Source organism: Schistocerca piceifrons, chromosome 3 (assembly GCF_021461385.2).
Source record: "Schistocerca piceifrons isolate TAMUIC-IGC-003096 chromosome 3, iqSchPice1.1, whole genome shotgun sequence".
NCBI classification, from domain to species: Eukaryota; Metazoa; Arthropoda; class Insecta; order Orthoptera; family Acrididae; genus Schistocerca; species Schistocerca piceifrons.
In genome coordinates, this window is record NC_060140.1 from 221243468 (window position 1) to 221270003 (window position 26536).

At 45.0% G+C, this 26536-nt stretch overlaps 1 protein-coding gene across 1 annotated transcript in view; it reads right to left on the bottom strand.

The window, feature by feature from the left end:
• LOC124788530 (sodium channel protein Nach-like) overlaps positions 1 to 26536 on the bottom strand; it is a 173223-nt gene that overhangs the window by 32590 nt on the left and 114097 nt on the right. Inside the window, exon 6 of the mRNA XM_047255801.1 lies at positions 23370 to 23535. Within this exon, the coding sequence (XP_047111757.1) occupies positions 23370 to 23535 (166 nt within the window). The remainder of the gene's footprint in view (positions 1 to 23369; positions 23536 to 26536) is intronic.

Consider the following 26536-nt stretch of genomic DNA (forward strand, 5'->3'; position numbering starts at 1 on the left):
GAAGAATTATCGATGTTGAATGCTAAGCGGCGTGTAGAGAGAGATGGGGCTTTAGAAAAATTAAATTGTTGTTGTGGTCTTCAGTCCTGAGACTGGTTTAATGCAGCTCTCCATGCTACTCTATTCTGTTGAAGCTTCTTCATCTTCCAGTACTTACTGCAACCTACATCCTTCTGAATCTGCTTCGTGTATTCATCTCTTGGTCTCCCTCTACGATTTTTACCCTCTACGCTGCCCTCCATTATTATATTGGTGATCACTTGATGCTCAGAATATGTCCTACCAACCGCTCCCTTCTTCTAGTCATGTTGCGCCACAAGTTTATCTTCTCCCCTATTCCACTCAATACCTCCTCATTAGTCATGTGATCTACCCATCTAATCTTCAGCATTCTTCTGTAGCACCACATTTCGAAAGCTTCTCTTCTTGTACAAACTATTTATCGTCCATGTTTCACTTCCATACATGGCTACACTTCAAACAAATACTTTCAGAAACAACTTTAAGTTTCTCATTTCCTAATCTAATTCCCTCAGCATCACCCGATTTAATTCGACTACATTCCATTAGCCTTGTTTTGCTTTTGTTGATGTTCATCTTATATCCTCCTTTCAAGACACTGTCCATTCCGTTCAACTGCTCTTCTAAGTCCTTTGCTGTCTCTGACAGAATTACAATAGTTTTTCTCCATGGATTTGAATACCTATTCCGAATTTGTCTTTTGTTTCCTTTATTGCTTGCTCAATATACAGACTGAATAAGGGTGATAGGCTGCAACCCTGTCTCATTAAATTAAAAATAATTATTTAAGTAAAAAACTTCTCAATACAGGGTGGGGCAAATAAAAATGGGCCTAGACGAGTGGTTAGGACAGGACGAGAATTTATGCATACAACCACACAAATTTACTCCCAACAGGATGGAGCAACTGCTCCTACGGCAGACCGGACCTTAGAGGACATTTACAGTCTTCACACTGGACAGAGATGTTAGCAGAGGTCAGTCTGATCGTGGTCCTAGCTGGCCACCCAGGTCACCTGAACTGTCATGGTGTGATTACTTTGTGTGGTGAGACCCCAAGTCTAAGCTGTATCGCAACAACGCTCAAAGCCTTCAAGAACTGCAGCAGGACATTTCGGATGTGTCTGCGGCAATTCCAGCAGTCCAGCTTCGATCCGCCTCCAGCAACTTACTGAACAGGGCCAGAAACTGCCAAGAAATGAACGGTGCGCACTTTCAACATCTGATGTAGTCAGGTTATTACTGTATTCCCTTTTCTCTGCTGTGTGTCTCTGTACCCTAACTCTCTGTTCTCTGGACCACTTTTATATGCCCTACAATGTGACGTGTTTTTAAAATCAACTGAAGTGCATTAAATAATTTCTCCTAGCTCCATACAGATTTATAACGCTACACGGATAGTCCTGACTAATTTGTGCTTGGGAATTTAATAGCTATGAAAATACTTGTAAAATTTAAAACGAAAAACGTGGGACGTCTGCGGAAGGTAACTGATGAATAAATATATCATCTAAGTCGCTAACAGTTTTATTGGACTTCAGATGATATGAACTGCTATGTAATATTTCTCAACGTATCCCTGCCTGTCGTAAGAGGCGACTAAAGGGAGTCTCACACGTTTCGTCCTTTATGTGATGGTCCCCTCTAAGGTTTGACATCCATATTTCCAAATTTTTCCGAAGAGCGAGCCAATTGGGGAAGGGCGCCTTACATTGTGCATAGTGTCCATCGTGCATTGAGATCCTTCACTTGCCTTCTCGTCGTCGCATTGCAGTCCCGCTCTTTCTGCATCTCTTGGGCGAGGATACATTCCTGGTTGCGATTTCCGTCATGTACTGTGCAGTGTCTCTGCGGAGACGACGACCATGGATTTTCTTGCACCTAATATCCAGCACGGTAGCCAGTCCGTTGCGGTAGGACCGCCATGTACTCTGTTGGTTGTAGGCCCCTGACAATACAGGGATCGCTCTGCTGATGTCTGCGCCATTAGCTCCCCACGTATTGTAAGGAGTAGATGCCTATCTCCCTGGGGTATCGGGACTCCCAGCAATGGCCATCCTGCCAGATGGCCCTTGCTGAGGATAGGTGGTGCCTGTGGGGAGGGCCCTTCGTCGGAGTGGGTGGCATCAGGGCGGATGAACCGCAATGAAGCGTGGTACATTATATCTTGCTGGTGGACAGCCGCCAGCAGTCTGTAAGCGTTCTGGGGCTCAATTCAACGTTCAGAAATACGATCCATATCGTTCCCCTCCCTGGCCACACTGTGGGCAGCGAGACTTATTCTTCCTAGTTCCTAGTTTGTACAAGAGCTGATGGGGAGTGTGTCACGGCGACGAAGCCTCAGTTCTTTTTAGACATTTAGAGGACAAGTTTGGAGAGGTAGAGGCTTGTCCATAATGCGCTCTGGGTCAGTTTTGATAAAAACAGCGTCCTCTAACCAGTCACGAATGTTACTTGCTTGTGAGAAGCTGGGGGATGCTTCAGTTACCATCACGCCCCACTAGAGGGTATTATATTCCATAGGGACGCTCTTTTGCAGTCTGACGAAGAGCTGCGCGCCAATTTAGAGCAACGAGGTGTTCATTTCGTCTTGCACGTTCATCGGGGTCTGAGGGATAATCAGGTTGCTGCTGGTGCCTTCATCTTGGGTTCAAGGGTGATACATCACGTGAGAAGGTCAAGGTCATGGTCTACTGCTGTGATCTAATGCCCTATATCCCTCCCCCGAGGCAGTGCTTTAAGTGCTGGAAGTTCAGCCATATGTCTTCCCACTGTACTTCCAGCCTCAGATGTCGCGATTGCAGACGCCCATCACATCCCAATTTGCCCCGCCTTCGATCTGTGTCAACTGCGGAGAGCATCATTCACCTCGCTCGCCAGACTGCATGATCTTACAGAAAGAGCAGAAAATCATGGAATATAAGACCCTGGACCGAATGACCGACACTGAGGCTAAGAGGAAATATGAACGACTCCATCCTATGCGAATGACTTCCTGATATGCCACCGCTATGACAACAGTGATAGCCCTATGAGTTCAGCAAATTCCAGTCGGCTCCCCGAGCTGTAAGACTACATATGCCCCCTTGACTGTGGGAGGCACTACACTCCTTATTGTTCCTGCGCCACCTTCTTCAGGAGCAACACCGCCCCCCCCCCCCCAGCCCCACCCATTGGGGACGTCCATCCCCACTTCTAAGCTAGAGAAGCGTCCTACTTCTTCGGCTCCTCTCGCTTTCAAGGGCCGCTTGGGTCCCTCCCTTCCCAGGTTGCCACCAGTGGGAAGTATGAAGCCCGACAGTGCCATAAGTGCCCATAAGCAGCTGGCCATACGACTTCACGATCCTCATCAGTCCCAGAGACTGAATCAGTGAAGCCCTTCCAGCCAGTGAAACCCAAGGAGTCCAAAAAGAAGACCTCTAAGACCAAGGAACTTGCAGTGGCACCCACTCCACCACAATCTACAAGCTCTGCATCTGAGGATGAGGTGGAGATTTTGGCGTCTGCTGAGGACCTAGATCGGGCCTGACACTCAGAACCATGGAAGTCGATCGCACAGGTACTCCATCGGTGGCAGCAGGTGATCCAGTGCCGTAACCTGCCTACTTGACGCCTTCACACCTTTTTTGGCCATGGACAATGTCATTCTCCAGTGGAATTGCAGCGTTTTTTTCCACCACATTGCTGAGCTCTGACACCTTATCAGCCTTCACCATTTCTTCTGCATTGTTATCCAGGAAACTTGGTTTCCAGTGATGCAAACCCCTGCCCTCTGTGGCTATTGGGGTTATTATCAAAATCTGGCAGCTTATGAGAGGGTATCTGATGGCGTCTACATCTACATGCTTAACTCTCTTTACAGCGAGTGTATCCTCTTCAAACACCTTTAGAGGCTGTCACTCTTCGGGTGTGGACGCCTCAGGCTGTTACTGTCTGCAGTCTCTATCTACCACCAGATGGTGATGTCCCACAACATGTCTTGGTTGCGCTGATAGCCCAGTTGCCGCCATCTTTTCTGTTACTGGGCGACTTCAATGCCCATAACCCTCTGTGGGGTTGATCAGTGGCAACAGGCCGAGGCACAGTCGTTGAGCATGTGTTGGCACAGCTCGACCTGTTCCTCTTAAATAATGGTGCCTCCACACATTTAAGTGTGGTGCATGGCACGTACTGAGCCATCGACCTTTCGATATGCAGCCTTTTACCACCTGTCCAATGGAGAGTGCATGACGACTTGTGTGGTAGTGATCACTTTCCGATCTTCCTGTCACTGCCACAGCGTCACTCTTCTGGGTGTCCCTTCAGATGGGCTATGAATACGGCTGACTGGGACTCTTTCGCCTCCATTGCGACTATTGAGCCTCTTTCTCATGATGCAATTGATGTGGTGGTTCAAACGATCACCACCAGCATTGTTTCTGCAGCAGAATCTGCAGTTCCCTGTTTTTCTGGGTCCCCTCGGCAGACGACTGTGCCTTGGTGGGCACCCAAGATCGCTGAGGCGATTAGAGATCGCAGGCCGGCCCTCCAGTGTCACAAGCAGCATCCATAATTGGAACACCTCATCGCCTTTAAACGGCTCCGTGCGCGAGCCCGCGGCCTCGTTCGCCGATGCAAGCAGGAGTGCTGGGAAAGGTATATCTCCACCATTGTCCTCCGTACCTCTACACTGCAGGTGTGTCGACTCTATGGCTATCGGACCCCCGTCAGCGTACCTCGGCTTTCCCGGATTGGAGCAGTCTGTACTGAGTCTGAAACGATTGCAAACCGCTTGGCAGAGCATTTTGCTCAGAGTTCCGCTTCTGCAAACTACCCGCTGGCCTTCCGCTCCCTGAAAGAGCGGTTGGAACGTTGGAGCCTTTCATTTCACACACGCCAACCCGAATCGTAGAATGCTCTGTTCAGTGAGTGGGAATTCCAAAGTGCCCTAGCCGCCTGCCGTGATATGGCCCCCAGGCCAGATCGCATCCACTGTCAGATGCTCAAACAGTGGTTGTGGGTGAGTTCCCGTCTCAATGGCGGGAAAGCATCGTAATCCCCATGTTGAAACCTGGCAATAACCCACTGGAGGTGGACAGCTACCGGCCCATTAGCCTGACCAACGTTCTTTGCAAGTTGCTTGAACACATGGTGAGCCAGAAGCTGAGTTGGATACTTGAGTCTCAGGGCCTTCTCGCTCCATCACAGGGGGTGTTTCGTAAGGGCCGCTCTGCCACCGATAATATGATCTGCTTGGAGTCTGCAATCCGTACGGCCTTTGCCCGCCGTCAGCATCTGGTTGCCGTCTGTTTTGACATGTGGAAGGCTTACGATACGACATGGCGACATTACATCCTCACCAAGCTTCATGGGTGGGGTCTTAGGGGCCTGCTCCTGATTTTTATTCAAAATTTTCTGTCGCTTCGTTCCTTCCGCGTGCAAGTTGCGGCCTCGCATAGTTCCTTCTGAGTCCAGGAGAATGGGGTCGCGCAAGGGTCTGTCTTAAGTGTCTCCCCCTTTTTAATTGCAATCAATGAGCTTGCTGCAGCGATGGGAATGTCTGTCTCAGCTTCCATGTATGCTGATGACTTCTGCTTATATTACAGCTCTGCTGGCATTGCAGTTGCTGAACGACAGCTGCAGGGCGCTATGCGCAAGGCGCAGTCGCTGTAGCAAACGGCTTCCAGTGTTCGGCCACCAAAGCCAAGGCCTGCGTTATGCATTTCTGCCGGCGTCGCATTGTTCACCCAGAGCCATGGCTTTATCTGGATGTCGAACCTCTTGCCGTGGTTGAGACGCATAGGTTTTTGGGATTGCTTTTTGATACCCAGTTGACTTGGCTCCCTCATATTCGGCAGCTTAAACAAACTTATTGGCGTAATCTTAACGCTCTTTGTTGCTTGAGTCACACCAGATGGAGTGCCGATCGGTCTACCCTTCTACGGTTTTATCAGGCCTTGATTCAGTCCTATCTAGATTATAGGAGCCTGGCTTACAGTTGATTGACCCTATCCTTCACTGCAGGATCTGACTAGCAACTGTAGGTTTTTGCACAAGCCCTGTCCACAGCATACTTGTGGAGGCTGGTGTCCCTCCATTGCGGATCCGGCGCCAATGAGTACTGGCCGTTTATGCTGCACATGTTTGTAGCTCTCTCGCGCATCCCAATTACAGTCACCTGTTCCCCAACTCGGTCGTCCATCTTCCAGAACAGCGGCCCTGGTCAGGGTGTACGATCACGGTCCGCATCAGGGCTCTTCTCTCTGGGCTTGAGTTTTTCTCTCTCCCATCTGATTCCGGGCACATATCTGTCTGCCCCCATAGTGTGTGCCCCGCCCATGCCTTCAGCTCGATTTGGCACAGGGTTCAAAGGACTCAGTCCCTCCTGAGGCCCTCCACCGCCACTTTCTTTCAATCCTAGCCACGTTCAAGGCTCTGACGTGGTATATACCGACGGTTCGATGGTTGATGGTCGTGTTGGTTATGATATTACTCTAGGGGATCATTCTGAACAACGCCCCTTGCTGGCTGACTCCAGTGTTTTCACTGCCGAGCTGGTAGCCATCTCTCGCGCCCTAGAGTATATACAGTCCTGCTTGGGTGAGTCCTTCGTTATCTGTAGTGACTCCCTTAGCGGTTTACGAGGTATCGACCAGTGTTTTCCTTGCTCTCGTCTGGTGATGGCTATCCAGGAGTCCCTGCATACTCTTGCACGTTGCGGCCGATGCGTGATCTTTTTGTGGACCCTGGTTCATGTCGGCGTTCTGGGAAATGGACGTCTTGACACGCTGGCCAAACAGGCTGTCAGTGCACCGGCCCTGGAGATCGGCCTTTTGGAGTGTGATCTCCAGTCAGTTTAGCGGCAGAAGCTACTTGGTACCTGGAGCGATTAATGGCGCACCCTGCCCTCACCCAAAAAACTTCAGGTCGTCAAGGAGACTACCGGTGTGTGGCCCTCCTCCATGTGGGCCTCTTGCAAGGACTATGTCGTCCTCTGCCAGCTACGCATCGGCCACACCTAGCTGACGTACGGATATTTATTGGGCCGCGAGGACCCACCTCTCTGTCGCTGTGGTTCGGCATTGACGGTGGTCCACATATTGTTGGACTGCCCTTTTTTAACTCCGCTCAGGTGGACGTTTGCGCTGCCTGACACGCTCCCTGCACCTTCATCGGATAACGCTGCAATGGGAGACTTAGTTTTGAATTTTATTCGTGCAGGGGGCTTTTATCGCTTGATCTAAGGATTTGTCTCTTTTTTTTGTTGAGTCTGGCCTTTGGCCCACGGTTTTAGATTGGAATTTTTAGTTTGTTTATTGGTCATCGGCTACTCTATGTACTTTTATTTCCTTGCTCTCTGGTCTTTGTCTGTGTCTTTCTTGTTCTGTGCCGTCCCTTGTTACTTCTTTTACTTGTTTTTACCCCTTGTAGGTTTTTATGGTCGTGCAACAAGAGACCGATGGCATTTGTAGTCTGGTCCCTTCAACCTCCACAACCCAACCCAACTCATTTCTCAACGGCAGGTACTCTCGACTCCCCTTACTATTATCTACTGCATGCTATCCACGTTTTCCGTTTTCAGTTTTACAAGTATTGTCATAGTACTAAAAATTCACTAGCACAAATTTTCAGGTCTATCTGTACGGCATTAGGAATCCGTATGCGGCTAGGATAGATTATTTAATACTTTTATTAGTCTGTTTAAAAAATGTAACGTTAAAGAGTGTTTCATTTAAATAGTCATTTTCTGCTTTATAGTCTTGTGTGTTTGAGTTTTTAAATTGATTTCAAACATTTTGATGAGGATTGCAACTCAGACATGCGGTAAATTCAGGCTTATTTCACTTTATCTTCAGCTGAGTAGAGCAATATATTGCTTCCCCTATGGATATCTCTCGAAAAAACCGCAAATGTAAAAATGAGAGAGAATTGAACTCGCACAGAAGTTAGCAGGAATCGTTCTTAACTGCGAAATATTCGCTACTGAAACAGGAAAACAGGGCAATAGCAATGACACACCAAATACTTTCCCATCACAAACCAGAAAAGAAACCGAGTTAATATTGCATTGTTATCCAGTTCTGAGCTAAGTTAAAAGTTTAAAGTCTTTAACTTATCGGGAAGTTACATTAAAATGAGCTGCAAAATTTATACAGAACAGACAGACAGACCGAAAAACAAAAATCCCGTCGCCACACACCAGACTCGAAAGCGAGTTAATATTGCAGTGTCATTTACTTCTCAGCTGTGTTGAAAGTTTCAAGTGTCTAGCTTATAGGTAAGTCAGTTTGAAGGCAACTGCAAAATATGTACCGAAAAAGCAGACGAGAAACCGACCCAATAAAAATATGTCAGAACGTTATTGCTCATTTACATACTATGTAAATTTACAGTACAGCACACGATATTAAACTTTTAAAACCAATCAAACATTTAATGCCACAAATACGAAATTCTTATTTAAGTAAGTAAATACATACATTTTGAAAATGTTTTAATGTTAGAGATATACATTTTGTTCCCACCTTCTTCAAATAAGACACACGTGCATTATTTGTTGTTGTCAATCCTAGTCATGATACGAATATACCCGACAGCTTGAAAGAATATGTAAATAAAACCACTCAAACCTGACTGACAACATTCATATAACGCCGAAACCGACAAAGACTTGTGGTAGTAGGTTGTCTCACGTTGAACGAAACCACTCAAATCCGGACAGTGAGTAAAAACATTCATATAACACCCACAACGTACGGAGATTTGTTTCAGTCCATTGTCTCGCATTAAGTGAAACTACTCAAATCCAATCAACGAGTGAAAACATTCGTATAGCTGACATGGCTATAGGGGACAGTTCCATATGGTTGTCTCATTAGCCTGACAATACCGACAGAACGAAAAACTATCCACTGATCAATCGGTTGTTTAAAACAGTATGTTGTCCAATCACTAGGTTCTACCATTTAGGGGTTACATTAAGACACTATAAATGATTGTCTATTCTAACATTTTCAGTTTTTACATATTAGTACACCTCTGACAGATACACTTCTGGCATTGTTTTGTCTTTGTAAATCGAAACTTTTGCCAACAAATATACATATTGGCTAAATGTTGAGGAATGTATGTCGCTCCTCATTGTAATGTTGAGTTCTATAACTTTCTTTGCCACTCCAGCTGCCATCTAATGGCAATCTGCAAATTGAGTAGGTCAGTCTCACCACGGAAAACGTTGTAGCTCTGGGCGTGCATAAAGGACTTATGGGCCCATTGTGCGCGCAAGTACCGACAAAGACTTGTGGTAGTAGGTTGTTTCACGTTGAACGAAACCACTCAAATCCGGACAATGAGTAAAAACATTCATATAACGCCCACAACTTACGGAGATTTGTTTCAGTCCATTGTCTCGCATTGAGTGAAACTACTCAGATCCAATGAACGAGTGAAAACATTCGTGTAGCTGACATGGCTATAGGGGACAGTTTCATTTGGTTGTCTCATGAGCCTGACAATACCGACAGAACGAAAAACTATCCACTGATCAATCGGTTGTTTAAAACAGTATGTTGTCCAATCACTAGGTTCTACCATTTAGGGGTTACATTAAGACACTATAAATGATTGTCTATTCTAACATTTTCAGTTTTTACATATTAGTACACCTCTGACAGATACACTTCTGGCATTGTTTTGTCTTTGTAAATCGCAACTTTTGCCAACAAATATACATATTGGCTAAATGTTGAGGAATGTATGTCGCTCCTCATTGTAATGTTGAGTTCCATAACTTTCTTTGCCACTCCAGCTGCCATCTAATGGCAATCTGCAAATTGAGTAGGTCAGTCTCACCACGGAAAACGTTGTAGCTCTGGCGTGCATAACGGACTTATGGGCTCTTTGTGCGCGCAAGTACCGACAAAGACTTGTGGTAGTAGGTTTTCTCACGTTGAACGAAGGCACTCAAATCCGGACAATGAGTAAAAACATTCATATAACGTCCACAACTTACGGAGATTTGTTTCAGTCCATTGTCTCGCATTGAGTGAAACTACTCAAATCCGATGAACGAGTGAAAACATTCGTGTAGCTGACATGGCTATAGGGGACAGTTTCAAATGGTTGTCTCATGAGCCTGACAATACCGACAGAACGAAAAACTATCCACTGATCAATTGGTTGTTTAAAACAGTATGTTGTCCAATCACTAGGTTCTACCATTTAGGGGTTACATTAAGACACTGTAAATGAGTGTCTATAATAACATTTTCAGTGTTTACATATTAGTACACCTCTGACAGATACACTTCTGGCATTGTTTTGTCTTTGTAAATCGCAACTTTTGCCTACAAATATACATATTGGCTAAATGTTGAGGAATGTATGTCGCTCCTCATTGTAATATTGAGTTCTATAACTTTCTTTGCCACTCCAGCTGTCATCTAATGGCAATCTGCAAATTGAGTAGGTCAGTCTCATCACGGAAAACGTTGTAGCTTTGGGCGTGCATAACGGACTTATGGGCCCATTGTGCGCGCAAGTACCGCTTCGCAGCTGAGTGTGGATGCACCATGTAACGTGGGGACATACACTGATCGACCAGAGCGTTATGACCGACCTACTATCGATACAAACCCTTCCAGCCGATGGCAGCGCCACCTGACGAGGAATGACTGTTACTCAGACACACACACTGTTGCGTGTAGCATCAGTGAACGTGCTGTCCGTGAGTAGAACGGGGAAGTCGTGCGATTTATCTGAGTTTGACCAAAGGCAGATTGCAATGGCCCGGAGGCTCGCCACAAGCATTTCGGAAACTGCTCAACCTTGACTGAAATGGGCACGTGACCAACGGCACTGGGCCGGCCGTTGTGACCGAGCGGTTGTAGGCGCTTCAGTCTGGAACCGCGTGACCGCTACGGTAGCAGGTACGAATCCTCCCTCGGGCATGTATGTGTGTGATGTCCTTAGGTTAGTTAGGTTTAAGTAGTTCTAAGTTTTGCGGACAGCCAATCCACTAGGACGGGAGGCCGAAGGGCACGCGTTTAAGCTCACGCAGGATGGCGTGAGGTCTGGAACAGGACAAGGTCTTTATAGTAGCAAAAATACTACGTAGCTTCTGGAATACTTTAATCCATAATTGGTGAACATCGGTCTGACGGTACATGCATCACAAGATAAATAGCAATTGATAATGGCGCCTTGCTAGGTCGTAGCAAATGACGTAGCTGAAAGCTATGCTAACTATCGTCTCGGCAAATGAAAGCGTAATTTGTCAGTGAACCATCGCTAGCAAAGTCGGCTGTACAACTGGGGCGAGTGCTAGAAAGTCTCTCTAGACCTGCCGTGTGGCGGCGCTCGGTCTGCAATCACTGATAGTGGCGACACGCGGGTCCGACGTGTACTAGCGAACCGCGGCCGATTTAAAGGCTACCACCTAGCAAGTGTGGTGTCTGGCGGTGACACCACACTAAGTTCTAGGAGACTGATGACCTCAGATGTTAAGTCCCATAGTGCTCAGAGTCATTTGAACCATTGGCAATGGACGTTTTCACAGTGGCTGAACGTTGTATGGTCTGATGCAGTCCAGTATCTTCCTCATCAAACCTATGGTAGGACACGAATCTGTCGCCTTGCAAGGGAACAGCTCCTTGACACCTGTACTACGGAACAGAGACAAGCAAGCGGCGGCTCCGTAATGATCTGAGGAACATTCACTTGGGCATCCATGGGTCCAATGGAGCTCGTGTAAGGCACCATGACGGCCAAGGAGTATTGTACACTGATCGCAGGCCGTGTACACCAATCCATGACGATCATGTTCCTCCATGGCAGTGGCATTTTTCATCAAGATAATACACCATGTCACAAGGCCAGGAGTGTGATGGAGTAGTTCGAGGAAGGCAGTGGCGAGTCCAACTGATGCACTGGCCCCACAGCTCGCCAGATCTGACCGTGATCGAACACATCTGGATTCAAATGGTTCAAATGGCTCTGAGCACTATGGGACTTAACATCTGAGGTCATCAGTCCCCTAGACTTAGAACTAATTAAACCTAACTAACCTAAGGACATCACACACATCCATGTCCGAGGCAGGAGTCGGAACCTGCGACTGCAGCAGCAGCGCGGTTCCATACTGAAGCGTCTAGAGCCGCTCGGCCACAGCGGCCAGCTGAACACATCTGGAGTGTGAGTGAACGTGGCGTCAAAGTTCATCGCGCCCCTCCCCGGAATTTATGGGAATTAGGTAACTAATGTGTGGTGCAGATATGGCATAAACTCCCTCCAGCGATCTACCGCAGTGTCATTGCCACCATACCACAACACGTTGCTATCCATTGCAAAGGTGGACATACCAGCTGTTAGGTAGGTGGTCGTAATGTTCTGGCTGATCAGTGTATGGCTTGACCAGCCAATGGCCGCAGTTCGTGGGCACACCTTGTGCACTTTGAAAGGTATTGCTGTATAGTACATTGTAAGATATTTTGGAATGAAGTGCTTTTGTATAGCAAATGGTGTTCTGTCTAGTCACTGTGGAGTGGAAGGCAGTGAGTCCTCTTGCACTATACACTCAACTGAAATATGACATTGCAGGACAAGAGGCCTGCAAATGAACTGCGCACAGTACTTACGTCTAAAGTTCAGAAAGTTGTTGAATATTCCTTATCATTCCACAGAATATGAATATCTTCAAAAACAGTCAACAGTGTTATAAAATGACGCAGGTAAACGAACGCATTTCTCATCTTATGAAGTTATTTAAGTTGTTCTACTTCATTTGCAAGTGAGGGAAGATGCTTGTCGCGTCTGTGTTTTCGATAAGGCCACAGGAGCACTGTGAGTCGTTGTAAATGGCCAGCATCATGGGGAGTTCAGGATTCTTTTGCTGTGCACGTGCACAGAGTATATCTTTATCTGCGATGTGGACTTGATAGACCACTGTTTCCTGAACTGGGAACTGGCGGGCACCGCCACTCTTCTGTCACCGCAAGCTTTGGACGTTCTTCAGCGACCATCGTATGGCGCGGCGGTGGAACGTTGTGTGCCACAGAGAACGGCGATCTAACCTAACGCCTGGGCCGCGAGGATGGCATATATATATATATATATATATATATATATATATATATATATATAAATGCCATCCTCGCGGCATATATATATATAACCTAATCCTCAACATGAGCGGCATGCTGATGGGGATGGTAATCTCTGAGACTGGAACTATAAAATCCATTCAGGGTCTAAGTAATGGAACGTTATAGGTAGAAACGACGATATCGTAGAAGGTGATGAACCTCCTAAAATCAAAATTGCTGGGTGAGTATTCTATTATAGTCGAACTGCATCGACTCTTAACCACAGTCGAGGAGTAGTAACACGCAGTGACATCACGCATAAGGACACTACTGTGTTTAATCGAGACTGGCCTGGCGAAGGGGACATTAAGTGCTAAATTTAATGTGTCGTATGTAATGGGAAAATCAGAATCACTTACATTGACATCCGATTCGCTGGTTTTACCAGCTTGTATTACAGTTGGATTTGTAAGACCAAAAGTCAGGCAATACTTCTCCAGTGCCCTGAGTTTTTCACGTCCAGAAATACGGGAACACCATTTTGACGTGTAGAGATCGTGATAAGCGTTCTATGGTTGCCCATGTTGAAGGAACGTGTATCTCGGCTGACTTGTGTGTCAGTTGCTCAAGTCTGCATCCAGCAAGGAACAAGAGAAAATTCAGCATTTGAAGGTGACTAAGCGCATACCACATATTGAGGCAAAGAAGCTGTACAAGTCTCTTCAACCACCAACCTTTACAATTTCGGTTGGTACAACACTCACAAAAGTACGGCAAAAGCGTTTTTACACAGACGTCACCTATGTATTCTGATACCACAAAATGATCTAGCAAATGCACTTGCGGAAGCCAAAATCTGGATGAAACTGTTACTGTCTACACTCAAATTCCAATGATAAGCAACACTTCAGGCATTGCTATAGATACTACATTGGAAGGTCGGTCGCTGAAAAGTAGTCTCCTTCAGCTTAAATCAATGTCAGCAAGTCTGATGGAGAGGACTAAGTAGCGGATAGTTACAATTAAAGTGCAGCAGCTCACAGAGATGCAGTGTGGGCTGTAATTATCGTATGGCAGCGAAAATTGTTGATGTTCTAATGCGTTAATACGAACCGATTTACGCTGGAAATATTTTTTTTCCTCCAGTTTTGGCCAGCAGATGCATATCTGGCCCTGTGACTGCAAAAAAGTCGTACAGAAATTTTTCTGTATGTATTGGGTTAGGAACGGGACATGGGCAGAGAAAGTCAAACAAGTGAGAAAACATAGTGTTGATTTTATTATTAATCATAGTTTACGCAGTTTGTTCAAAATGAGCTCCGGAGATGTCGACGAGATGCTGCATCTGTAAAACGACGTGATCAACAACAGTTGGAGGCAGCAGTTCCGGTGGAATCTGATCAATTTGTTACTGTGTACCGCCCTTCAGATCAAGTAGAGTCCAAACGTGTCCCTGGTGAACGTGTACTTGTAAATATCCTCAGGACCAAAAATCACACGGATTCAGATCAGGAGATCTCGTAGGCTACGCATCTGAAAAACCTCTGGAGATAACACGTTAGTGGAAGGTTGCGTTAAGCAGATCTTTCACTGGTGGAGCGACATTTAGTTTAGTTTAGTTATGTCATATTCCGTAAACCATTTTTGCGATTATTCTATCGATATGATGTGGAACAAGTCAGATTACAAGATAGACGTACACACATGAATAGTGCTAATATGAATATTACTGAAATTTTTAGTTCTACATATGCAACTACGTTTAGAGACACAAATATTTTTTACCAGTTCTGAAAGAGAAACTCGTCCATGGAATAGAAGGAGTTGTCCAAAACAAATTACTTTAAGTTGGATTTAAAACTTGATCTGCTTACTGCCAGACACTTTATGTTGTTGGGCAAATGATCAAAGGTTTTTGTTGCTGAATAATGTACTCCTTTTTGAGCAGCTGACAGCTTCAATAACGGATAGGAAAGGTCATTTTTCCCTCTAGTGCTGTACGTATGAACATCACTGTTCTTCGCGAATTGAGATGGATTATTTATAACTAATTTCATTAGCGAATATATGTAGTTAAAATACCTAACTCCTTGAGCAGGTGCCTATGTGGCGTCCTTGGGGGAACACCACTAATCATTCTCACTGCTCTCTTTTGTGCAATCAATACTTTATGTCTAAGTGGTGAGTTACCCCAGAAAACTATTCCATAAGACATTCCTGAGTGGAAATATGCAAAGTACGTTAGGAGGCTGATCTGAGCGGTTGTCTTACCTTGCATGAAAACAGTGGTTTCCAGAGAGTTATGCTCTTCAAGAGCAGCAGTAACATGCTGCACTAGGAGGTCTCTATAACGTGCAGACGTCACGGTACGCCTGACAGACCCTCTGGATGTATTCTCTTCAAAGAAGAACGGACCGAGAATAATGGTGCTTGTGAATCCACACCACTCAGTCACATATGGCGAGTGTAATGGCTCTTCGTACACAACACACGGTTTAACAGCGCCTCAGATTTGGCTGTTCTATGTATTCAGTGCACCATGTGGTGTAAAATTTGCCTCGTCACGTCATAGAATATTGCGTAGCCATATGCCATCAACTTCGATTCGAGCCAGAAACCGAAAGATCAATTCAGAACGTAGCTGCGGGCCATGAGGCCTCAATTGCTAATGGGGGCTCTGGATCCTGTACAGATCATCATCATCATCATCATCATCATTAGCCAATTCAATATTTAAATGATGTGGCCTCTTCGAGTCGTGGATTCAGGTAGGCTTTCAGCAGTCTTCTCCAAGTGGGCAGTTCTCTGCCAGGTGTTTCAAGCGATCTTCTTGATGTCTTTGTCCCATCTGTCTGGTGGTCTTCCTCTAGGCCTCCGGTGCTCTCTCGGACTCCACTCCAGTACTAGCTTCGTCCATCTTGTACAATACCAAACTAAAATAGACCGCAGAACTTTGCGTACTGTTGACAATGAACTGGACAATTGTGACACTGCGCGAGCACTAGCACTACATGGGGCATGTGCTACAGGGTCAGTTACAGCAACAGCAGCCTCGTCAATAACTTCCACCGGAATAGGATATCTTCCTCTTCCACTTACCACACCAAGCTCAGCGTGTTTTCGAATTTCATCATCATCTTCTCTATATCATTTAATGACATCGAGCCTCGCCTGAGACCTTTCAGTCAGCTATACTCTCTCAGTGAATCACTGTAATTGTTGTCGTTCACATAAAACAGTTTCATTAACAAGGCACGGTCTCTATTCTCGAAAGCCATTTTGTATATTCGCACTTTGCCTTGTCAAGTGAAGTGTGGATGTCATATCGTCATACAAACAGTGGACAGTGCCAGATTCGGACTTGCTAGCTGCAGTTGGAACTAACGATTTTCCCAGAGTAAATCGGTTCCGCATTAACGCATTAGCATATCTACCCAGTCTCGCTACCATATGATAATTACAGTCCACATCGGACCTCCGTGAATAGCTGCACTTCAGTTATAACCACCCAGTATAAGCTTACCATTAAGAAGGCGAAATCGAAGAAAGCGGACTATAAGACACAAAAACACTCAAAAGACGACGACTCGACTATGCGTTTGGAGGTCTGTTTAAATGAACCCTCATTTCATTTCAGTTCTCTTCATTCTGAAGTGGGTTCTCCTAAAGGCAGAAGAGAAAAGAAAGACATAAACCGCACTGATAAATGGTTCCTGTGCTCCAAAGAACATGAACGGGTTCACAACGCTTGTGGAGGATATGAAACTGTTGGCGCAGAGGAGACCCTCCTGTCTGTGTCTACAGGATACACATTTTAAGAAATCCTACGCCCCTGTATTCAGGGGATACAACCTCCAACGAAAAGACGGATACTTGTGAATGCCCTCTCCCACTCCAATTCTGTTCCTCTCAGAACACCTGTTCAGGCAGCTGCTACCAAAGTGTATATTCCACTCAACATTGAACTTCGTAATGTAATAATGGATGACATATTCTAATGAGAGATTGCACAACTGTTCAGATTTTTAAAATATTTGTTATAAAAATCTCAGTCGAAAATAGTCACTCTTGATAACTAGTTTCTTTCACATTTAATGGTCATCTTCAGATTAAATTAGTTATGAGTTGAGAGAAGTCAAAATTCTTTGAAAAAGAATACCATCGTAAACCGTAACATAAAAGGAGCAACACTACAGTACACTTGTGATAACATTCCTTGACATCAAGCAATTCACCCGTAACATTTCCGCACAGGCGGAAAGACCATGCTGTCGTGCGTCCGCACCATAACATCCTCCTAATTATCATTTAAGTTAGTTAGTTAGTTACGCGTTCTATTGATCAATAGCACGGAAAAACCGTTATGATGAGGAACGTGTCAAATGCGCACAGGTAACAAGGTTTCTTTTTTTTGCATTGTAGCCTTATACCTAAATATTTCTATTATCTATTCCATTCCCTTAAATGGCACAAAATGCATATATTATATCTCCAAATTTATTTACTCATATTCAAGAATTCATCTATGGTATAGAAGGAGTTGTCAAGGAGGTATGATTTCAATTTGTTTTTGAAACTATTACTGATGTCTGGTAATTTATCAAAAAGTTTTATAGCAGCATATTTTACCCCTTTCTGTGCCAAAGATAGGTTAAGTAAAGGATAGTGTAGGTCTTTCCTTTTTCTGGTATTGTAATCATAAATGTCGCTGTTGATTTTAAACTGGTCAATGTTGTTGAGAAAAAATTTCATTACTGAGTAAATGTACTGTGTGTGTTCCATACGTCCTCCTAAACCACTAGACCGATTTGAACCAAACTTGGTACAAAGATCCCTTACTGTCAGGCAACAATCGCCATGGAGGGTAAGAAGCACCTATCTACCGTAGTGCAGGAGATATGACATCATAAACAATGAGAGGCATGAAAATCGGCCGCAATAAGCATTGTATTTAAATGTATTACTTCTTTTCTGCTAACTGCATTCGCAACACGTTTTGCAGAGCGTATCAGAAATGCCTTTGAGTGAGCCTACAAATTTACATCATTGTATGACGTTAAAAACAATGTGATGCGTGAAAAAGTGCCTCATCATGGATCAAGGTTTAAGACACTTAGTTTTTACTACGAAGATGCTCTTGCAGTCGAGTCAACGAACTCCCTGACATCTGGCAGCGCTTTTGACAGCTTTCAACTGCGAAGTGGAAACGGCTGTAGGCGAAACGATAGCCCTCTAAAGAACTACGAAGAGGCGTTGCCGTAAGTAGGTTTATAAAATAGTATTGTTGACACGTGAATTTTCTATCGAGAGCATCTTCGAGTTGAGACATGCTACGTGAATGCGCCGAGCTTGGCTAGCCATCGCTTCCTGGGAAGCGACTCTATCTACTTACTTCTGGGTCGTAATAGAGGGCTGCTGTTCCCATAGAGTTTTTTAAATTCTGGTGACGTGCGAATACCATCTAAGGGGTGTTACTTCTAATATGTTGGTAACTGCTGTCATATCCATGCGTTTTCTTACAAATTCGTTTCCATATAGGCCGAACTCGAATCTCCAGGCCATAGAGGGTGATTCCGTGATGATGTTGCAAACTTTCAGGGATGATGGAGAAGGGTAAATCTGTCTATTTGAGGTAAGAAACTCTGGTCACGAAACGACCGAATCTAAATTTATAAGCGAAAATCGTTCTGATACCTTTGAGAGGAACCTCTTCTACTGAAAGCTCTTTGCTTTCTATATTTATGGAGGAGGTAGTGTGGACCAAAACACGACAAAACCTCCAGTAAACATGGGCTCTAAAGTGCGTACCTTAAGAGCTACACTGAAGCGCCAAACAGTTGGTATAGGCATGGGTATATTCAAATACAGAGATATAGTAAACAGGCAAAATACGCACTGCAGTCGACAACGCCTGTATAAGACAACATGTGTCTGGAGCAGTTGTTTCATCGGTTACACTGGCAAGTTATCAAGATTTAAGTGAGTCTGAACATGGTGTTATAGCCGGAGCGCGAGCGATGGGACACAGCATCTCCGAGATAACGATGAAGGCGGTATTTGCCCTTACGAGAGTAGCGTGAATGTCAGGAATCCGGTGAAAGATAAAATTTCCGACATCTCTGCGGCCGGGAAAAGATCCTGCAAGAACAGGACCAACGACGACTGAAGAGAATCGCTCAACGTGACGGAAGTACAACTCTTCCGCAAATTGCTGCAGATTTAAATGCTGGTCCATCAACAAGTATCAGTGTGCGAACCATTTAGCGAAATATCATCGATACGGGGCTTCAGAGCCGAAGGCCCACTCGACACAAAGCTTTACACCTCGCCTGGGCTCGTCAACTCCGACTATATGTGTTAACTATGTGTATCTCTCGAGCAGACCCGTGGTCTAGGGGTAGCGTCTTTGATTCATAATCAAAACATCTTCAGTCCCAGGTTCGATACACGCCACCGCCTGAATTTTGTTAAATAATCAGCATTGGCGGCCGAAGACTTCCGGCATAAGAAGTCAGCCTCATTCTGCCAACGGCCTTGTCAAAGAGGACGGAGGAGCGGATAGAGGTTCAGGGCACTCTCTTGTCCTAGGGGTGGGAAATTGCCCCTAAAGGCGGAAGAATCAGCAATGATCAACGACATGAGGATGTAGAAGGCAATGGAAACCACTGCATTAAAGACACGTAACGTGTATCCACAGGACATGGGGCCTGTAATTGGAGAAGTGTCATGATGATCTCTCCATTGGCAAAAGATTCCGGAATAGTCCCCCATTCGGATCTCCGGGAGGGGACTGCCAAGGGGGTGGTTACCATGAGAAAAAGATTGAATAATCAACGAAAGGGTAACGTTCTATGAGTCGGGGCGTGGAATGTCAGAAGCTTGAACGTGGTAGGGAAACTAGAAAATCTGAAAAGGGAAATGCAAAGGCTCAATCTAGACATAGTAGGGGTCAGTGGAAGGAAGACAAGGATTTCTGGTCAGATGAGTATTGGGTAATATCAACAGCAGCAGAAAATGGTATAACAGGTGTAGGATTCGTTATGAATAGGGAGGTAGGGCAGAGGGTGTGTTACTGTGAACAGTTCAGTGGCCGGCTTGTTCTAATCAGAATCGACAGCAGACCAACACCGACAACGATAGTTCAGGTACACATGCCGACGTCACAAGCTGAAGATGAACAGACAGAGAAAGTGTATGAGGATATTGAAAGGGTAATGCAGTATGTTAAGGGGGATGAAAATCTAATAGTCATGGGCGACTGGAATGCAGTTTTAGGGGAAGGAGTAGAAGAAAAGGTTACAGGAGAATATGGGCTTGGGACAAGGAATGAAAGAGGAGAAAGACTAATTGAGTTCTGTAACAAGTTTCAGCTAGTAATAGAGAATACCCTGTTCAAGAATCACAAGAGGAGGGGGTATACCTGGAAAACGCCGGGAGATACGGGAAGATTTCAATTAGATTACATCATGGTCAGACAGAGATTCCGAAATTAGATACTGGATTGTAAGGCGTACCCAGGAACAGATATAGACTCAGATCACAATATAGTAGTGATGAAGAGGAGGCTGAAGTTCAAGACATTAGTCAGGAAGAATCAATACGCAAAGAAGTGGGATACGGAAGTACTAAGGAATGACGAGATACGTTCGAAGTTCTCTAACGCTATAGATACAGCAATAAGGAATAGCGCAGTAGGCAGTACAGTTGAAGAGGAATGGAGATCTCTAAAAAGGGCCATCACAGAAGTTGGGAAGGAAAACATAGGTACAAAGAAGGTAGTTACGAAGAAACCATGGGTAACAGAAGAAATACTTCAGTTGATTGATGAAAGGAGGAAGTACAAATATGTTCCGGGAAAATCAGGAATACAGAAATACAAGTTGCTGAGGAATGAAATAAATAGGAAGTGCAGGGAAGCTAAGACGAAATGGCTGCAGGAAAAATGTGAAGACATCGAAAAAGATATGATTGTTGGAAGGACAGACTCAGCATACAGGAAAGTCAAAACAACCTTTGGTGACATTAAAAAAAGCAACGGTGGTAACATTAAGAGTGCAACGGGAATTCCACTGTTAAATGCAGAGGAGAGAGCAGATAGGTGGAAAGAATACACTGAAAGCCTCTATGAGGGTGAAGATTTATCTGATGTGATAGAAGAAGAATTAGGAGTCGATTTAGAAGAGATAGGGGATCCAGTATTAGAATCGGAATTTAAAAGAGCTTTGGAGGACTTACGGTCAAATAAGGCAGAAGGTATAGATAACATTCCATCAGAATTTCTAAAATCATTGGGGGAAGTGTCAACAAAACGACTATTCACGTTGGTGTGTAGAATATATGAGTCTGGCGATAGACCATCTGACTTTCGGAAAAGCATCATCCACACAATTCCGAAGACGGCAAGAGCTGACAAGTGCGAGAATTATCGCACAATCAGCTTAACAGCTCACGCATCGAAGCTGCTTACAAGAATAATATACAGAAGAATGGAAAAGAAAATTGAGAATGCGCTAGGTGCCGATCAGTTTGGCTTTAGGAAAAGTAAAGGGACGAGAGAGGCAGTTCTGACGTTACGGCTAATAATGGAAGCAAGGCTAAAGAAAAATCATAGGATTTGTCGACCTGGAAAAAGCGTTCGACAACATAAAATGGTGCAAGCTGTTCGAGATTCTGAAAAAAGTAGGGGTAAGCTATAGGGAGAGACGGGTCATATACAATATGTACAACAACCAAGAGGGAATAATAAGAGTCGACGATCAAGAAGGAAATGCTCGTATTAAGAAGGTTGTACGACAAGGCTGTAGCCTTTCGCCCCTACTCTTCAATCTGTACATCGAGGAAGCAATGATGGAAATAAAAGAAAGGTTCAGGAGTGGAATTAAAATACAAGGTGAAAGGATATCAATGATACGATTCGCTGATGACATTGCTATCCTGAATGAAAGTGAAGAAGAATTAAATGATCTGCTGAACGGAATGAACAGTCTAATGAGTACACAGGATGGTTTGAGAGTAAATCGGAGAAAGATGAAGGTAATGAGAAGTAGTAGAAATGAGAACAGCGAGAAACTTAACATCAGTATTGATGGTCACGAAGTCAATGAAGTTAAGGAATTCTGCTACCTAGGCAGTAAAATAACCAATGACGGACGGAGCAAGGAGGACATCAAAAGCAGACTCGCTATGACAAAAAAGGCATTTCTGGCCAAGAGAAGTCTACTAATATCAAATACCGGCCTTAATTTGAGGAAGAAATTTCTGAGGATGTACGTCTGGAGTACAAGATTGTATGGTAGTGAAACATGGACTGTGGGAAAACCGGAACAGAAGAGAATCGAAGCATTTGAGATGTGGTGCTATAGACGAATGTTGAAAATTAGGTGGACTGATAAGGTAAGGAATGAGGAGGTTCTACGCAGAATCGGAGAGGAAAGCAATATGTGGAAAACACTGATAAGGAGAAGGGACAAGATGATAGGACTTGTGCTAAGACATGAAGGAATGAGTTCCATGGTACTAGAGGGAGCTGTAGAGGGCAAAAACTGTAGAGGAAGACAGAGATTGGAATACGTCAAGCAAATAATTGAGGATGTAGGTTGCAAGTGCTACTCTGAGATGAAGAGGTTAGCACAGGAAAGGAATTCGTGGCGGGCCGCATCAAACCAGTCAGTAGACTGATGACCAAGAAAAGAAAAAAAATGTGTATCTCCCACCGCCCCCCCCCCCCTCTTCCAGCTATTATTGTATTCATGCGCATCTCAAAAATACCCGTCTTCCCTCAGCGTGGCTCAGGTATGCCAAAAGGTTGCACAGTCCTGGCATTTTAGAGCCCATATTTACTGGATATTTTTTTCACTTTTAGTGCATACTACCTTCTCCCAAAATGTGGAGAGCAAAGAGCTTGCAGTAGAAGAGGTCCACTGTCAGAGTTATGGGAACGATTTTCGCTTATAACTTTCGTCTCGGTCGTTTCGGAAGCATGGTCCCTTGACTCAGATTGATCCATTTACCCTCCTCCATCACACTGAAAGTTTGTACCTTCATCACGGAAACACGCAGTATATTGCTCCACAGCACTAATACTGTTCCTATTGAGACATCTCGAGTCAACGAGCCATGTCTGACCTTATCCCTCTATTTCTCTAGGGGCGTGTAGACAGGACGGATCAAATTAAACTTATGACTTCAATGCAAAACGATATTCTGTGACTCGTAAGCGCTGCGACGTGTACAACGACCGGCTACATACAAAGTGGGTGCAAGTGTTAAAGAGCAAGGGCTACTCACTACGTCAGCGAGCCGTACGTGCTGGTGATGATCTGGTCCTCGCAGCTGGTCGTGCAGGGGCAGAACAGCGCATTGCGCACGCCCGTGCTGCTGCGCATCACCGACAGGTAGTCCTCGTGGCTCCCAATGCACAGGATCTCCCTCAGGTTGCAATGTTCTTCTGGACCTGAAAAGAACCCGACCACTTGTCTAAGTGTTCACCACAAGCTGGAAAAACCGTGCAAGTCGAGAAGACGTAACTACACTACTGGCCATTAAAATTGCTACACCACGAAGATGACGTGCTACAGACGCGAAATTTAACCGGCAGGAGGAAGATTCTGTGATATGCAAATGATTAGCTTTTCAGAGCATTCACACAAGGTTGGCGGCGGTGGCGACATGAGGAACGTTTCCAACCGATTTCTCATACACAAACAGCAGTTGACCGGCGGTGCCTGGTGAAACGTTGTTGTGATGCCTCGTGTAAGGAGGAGAAATGCGTAACATTACGTTTCCGACTTTGATAAAAGTTGGACTGTAGCCTATCGCGATTGCGGTTTATCGTATCGCGACATTGCTGCTCGCGTTGGCCGAGATACAATGACTCTTAGCAGAATATGGAATCGGTGGGTTCAGGAGGGTAATACGGAACGCCGTGCTGGATCCCAATGCCCTCGTATCACTAGCAGTCGAGATGACAGACATCTTATCCGCATGGTTGTAACGGATCGTGCAGCCACGTCTCGATCCCTGAGTCAACAGATGGGGACGTTTGCAAGACAACACCCATCTGCACGAACAGTTCGACGACGTTTGCAGCAGCATAGACTATCAGCTCCATGGCTGCACTTACCCTTGACTCTGCATCACAGACAGCAGCGCCTGCGATGTTGTACTCAATGACGAACCTGCGTGTACGAATGGCAAAACGTCATATTTTCGGATGAATCCAGGTTCTGTTTAAAGCATCCTGATGGTCGCATACGTGTTTGGTGACATCGCGGTGAACGCACATTGGAAGCATTTATTCGTCATCGCCATACTGGCGTATCACCCGGCATGATGGTATGGGATGCCATTGATTACACGTCACCTCTTGTTCGCATTGACGGCACTTTGAACAGTGGACGTTATATTTCAGATGTGTTACGAGACGTGGCTCTACCCTTCATTCGACCCCTGCGAAACCCAACATTTCAGCAGGATAATGCACGATCGCATGTTGCAGGGCCTGTACGGGTCTTTCTGGATACAGAAAATGTTCGACTGCTGCCCTGGCCAGCATATTCTCCAGATCTCTCACCAATTGAAAATTCTGGTGAATGGTGGCCAAGCAACTGGCTCATCACAATACGCCAGTCACTACTCTTGATGAACTGTGGTATCGTGTTGAAGCCGCATGGGCAGCTGTATCTGTACACGCGATCCAAGCTCTGTTTGACTCAATGCCCAGGCGTATCAAGGCCGTTATTACGACCAGAGGTGGTGGTTCCTGCTACTGATTTCTCAGGATCTATACAGCCAAATTGCGTGAAAATGTAATCACATGTCAGTTCTAGTATAATATATTTGTCCAATGAATACCCGTTTATTATCTGCATTTATTCTTGGTGTAGCAATTTTAATGGCCAGTAGTGTATGTACCAGGGACATTGCGACCCTCCTAAAACTGATCATGTCGACTGTTGGGGATATGATGGTGAAGTAGAAACACGAAGGAACAAGCCCTGCTGAACCGAGACCAGGTAGGTCTCACATACAGACAGACAGTGCTCGTCAAGCGTTGAGGGAGGTGATTGCACAAACGTCGCATGATATCAGTTGAAGGAGCCACTCGAAAGTTTCATTGGGCTAACACCAGTCCAATGAGTCCAATGAATGTGCGTAGGGAGATAGAAATAATGGAGCCAATGGTCGAATAGTTTCTTGTAAGCCACGGATGGTTGTAGTAAATACTAAACGAGATTTGGTGTGGTGTTAAAATAGATGCCACTGGACAGTATATGACTGAAAACGAGTGATTGAGAGTGATGAATCACGCTATACCCTGTGGCTATCCGATGGAATTGTTCTGGTCTGGCTAATGCCTGGAGAACGTTAGTCGTCGTCATGTGTAGTGGGAACAGTAAAGAACGGAGGAGAGAGTGTTACGGTATGGGACGTATCGTTTGGGTGTGGTCCCGTTCTTTCGTTTAAAAAAAATGCTATGTGCGGAAGGACACAGACACATTTTACAGCTTTGTGTAATAAGTAAGTAGATGAAGAGGTAGAAGGCAATGCTTGCATTATCGTGACAAGTCATCCTTTCATAAAGAAGTATCTGTTAGGCATTGACTTGTAGACAATGACTTTCCTAAAACTGATTGGCCCGCCCAGAGTCCTGTCATGAACCCAATGGAAGACCTTTTGGATCAGTTAGAATGTCGACTCGCTACAGACACTGGCGTCCAACATCACTGTCTAGTCTGGTTTTCGCTCTTGTAAGAAAATGGGTTGCCATTCCTCCACAGACATTCAGAAACCTCTTACACAGTATGAGTCACTAACTATTGCCACCTAGGATAACTCCGTAAGTACGAGGGTGAGTCAAATGAAAACCTTAAATATATTTTAAATATTATTTATTGTGCAGAAGTGGCACAAAGCTGTATCGATTTTCAAAATAATCTCCCCCACGCTCAATGGAAGTCCTCCAGAAACTACAAAGTGCATAAATTCCTTTAGAAAAAAAATTCTTTTGGTAGTCCGCGCAACCACTGATGCACCGCGTGGCGTACCTCTTCATCAGAACGGAACTTATTTCCTCCCATTGCGACTCTGAGTGGTCCAAACATATGGAAATCACTTGGAGCAAGGTCTGGTGACTATGGTGGATGAGGAAGACACTCAAAATGCAGGTCTGTGATTGTTGCAACTGTTGTACGGGCAGTGTGGGGCCTTGCATTGTCATGTTGCAAAAGGACACCTGCTGACAGCAATCCACGTCACTTAGATTTGATTGCAGGCCACAGATGATTTTTTAGGAGATCTGTGTATGATGCACTGGTGACAGTGGTCCCTCTAGGCATTTAATGCTCCAAAATGACGCCTTTTTCGTCCCAAAAGAGAGACAGCATAACCTTCCCTGCTGATGGTTCTGTTAGAAACTTCATTGGTTTTGATGATGAGGAATGGCGCCATTCACT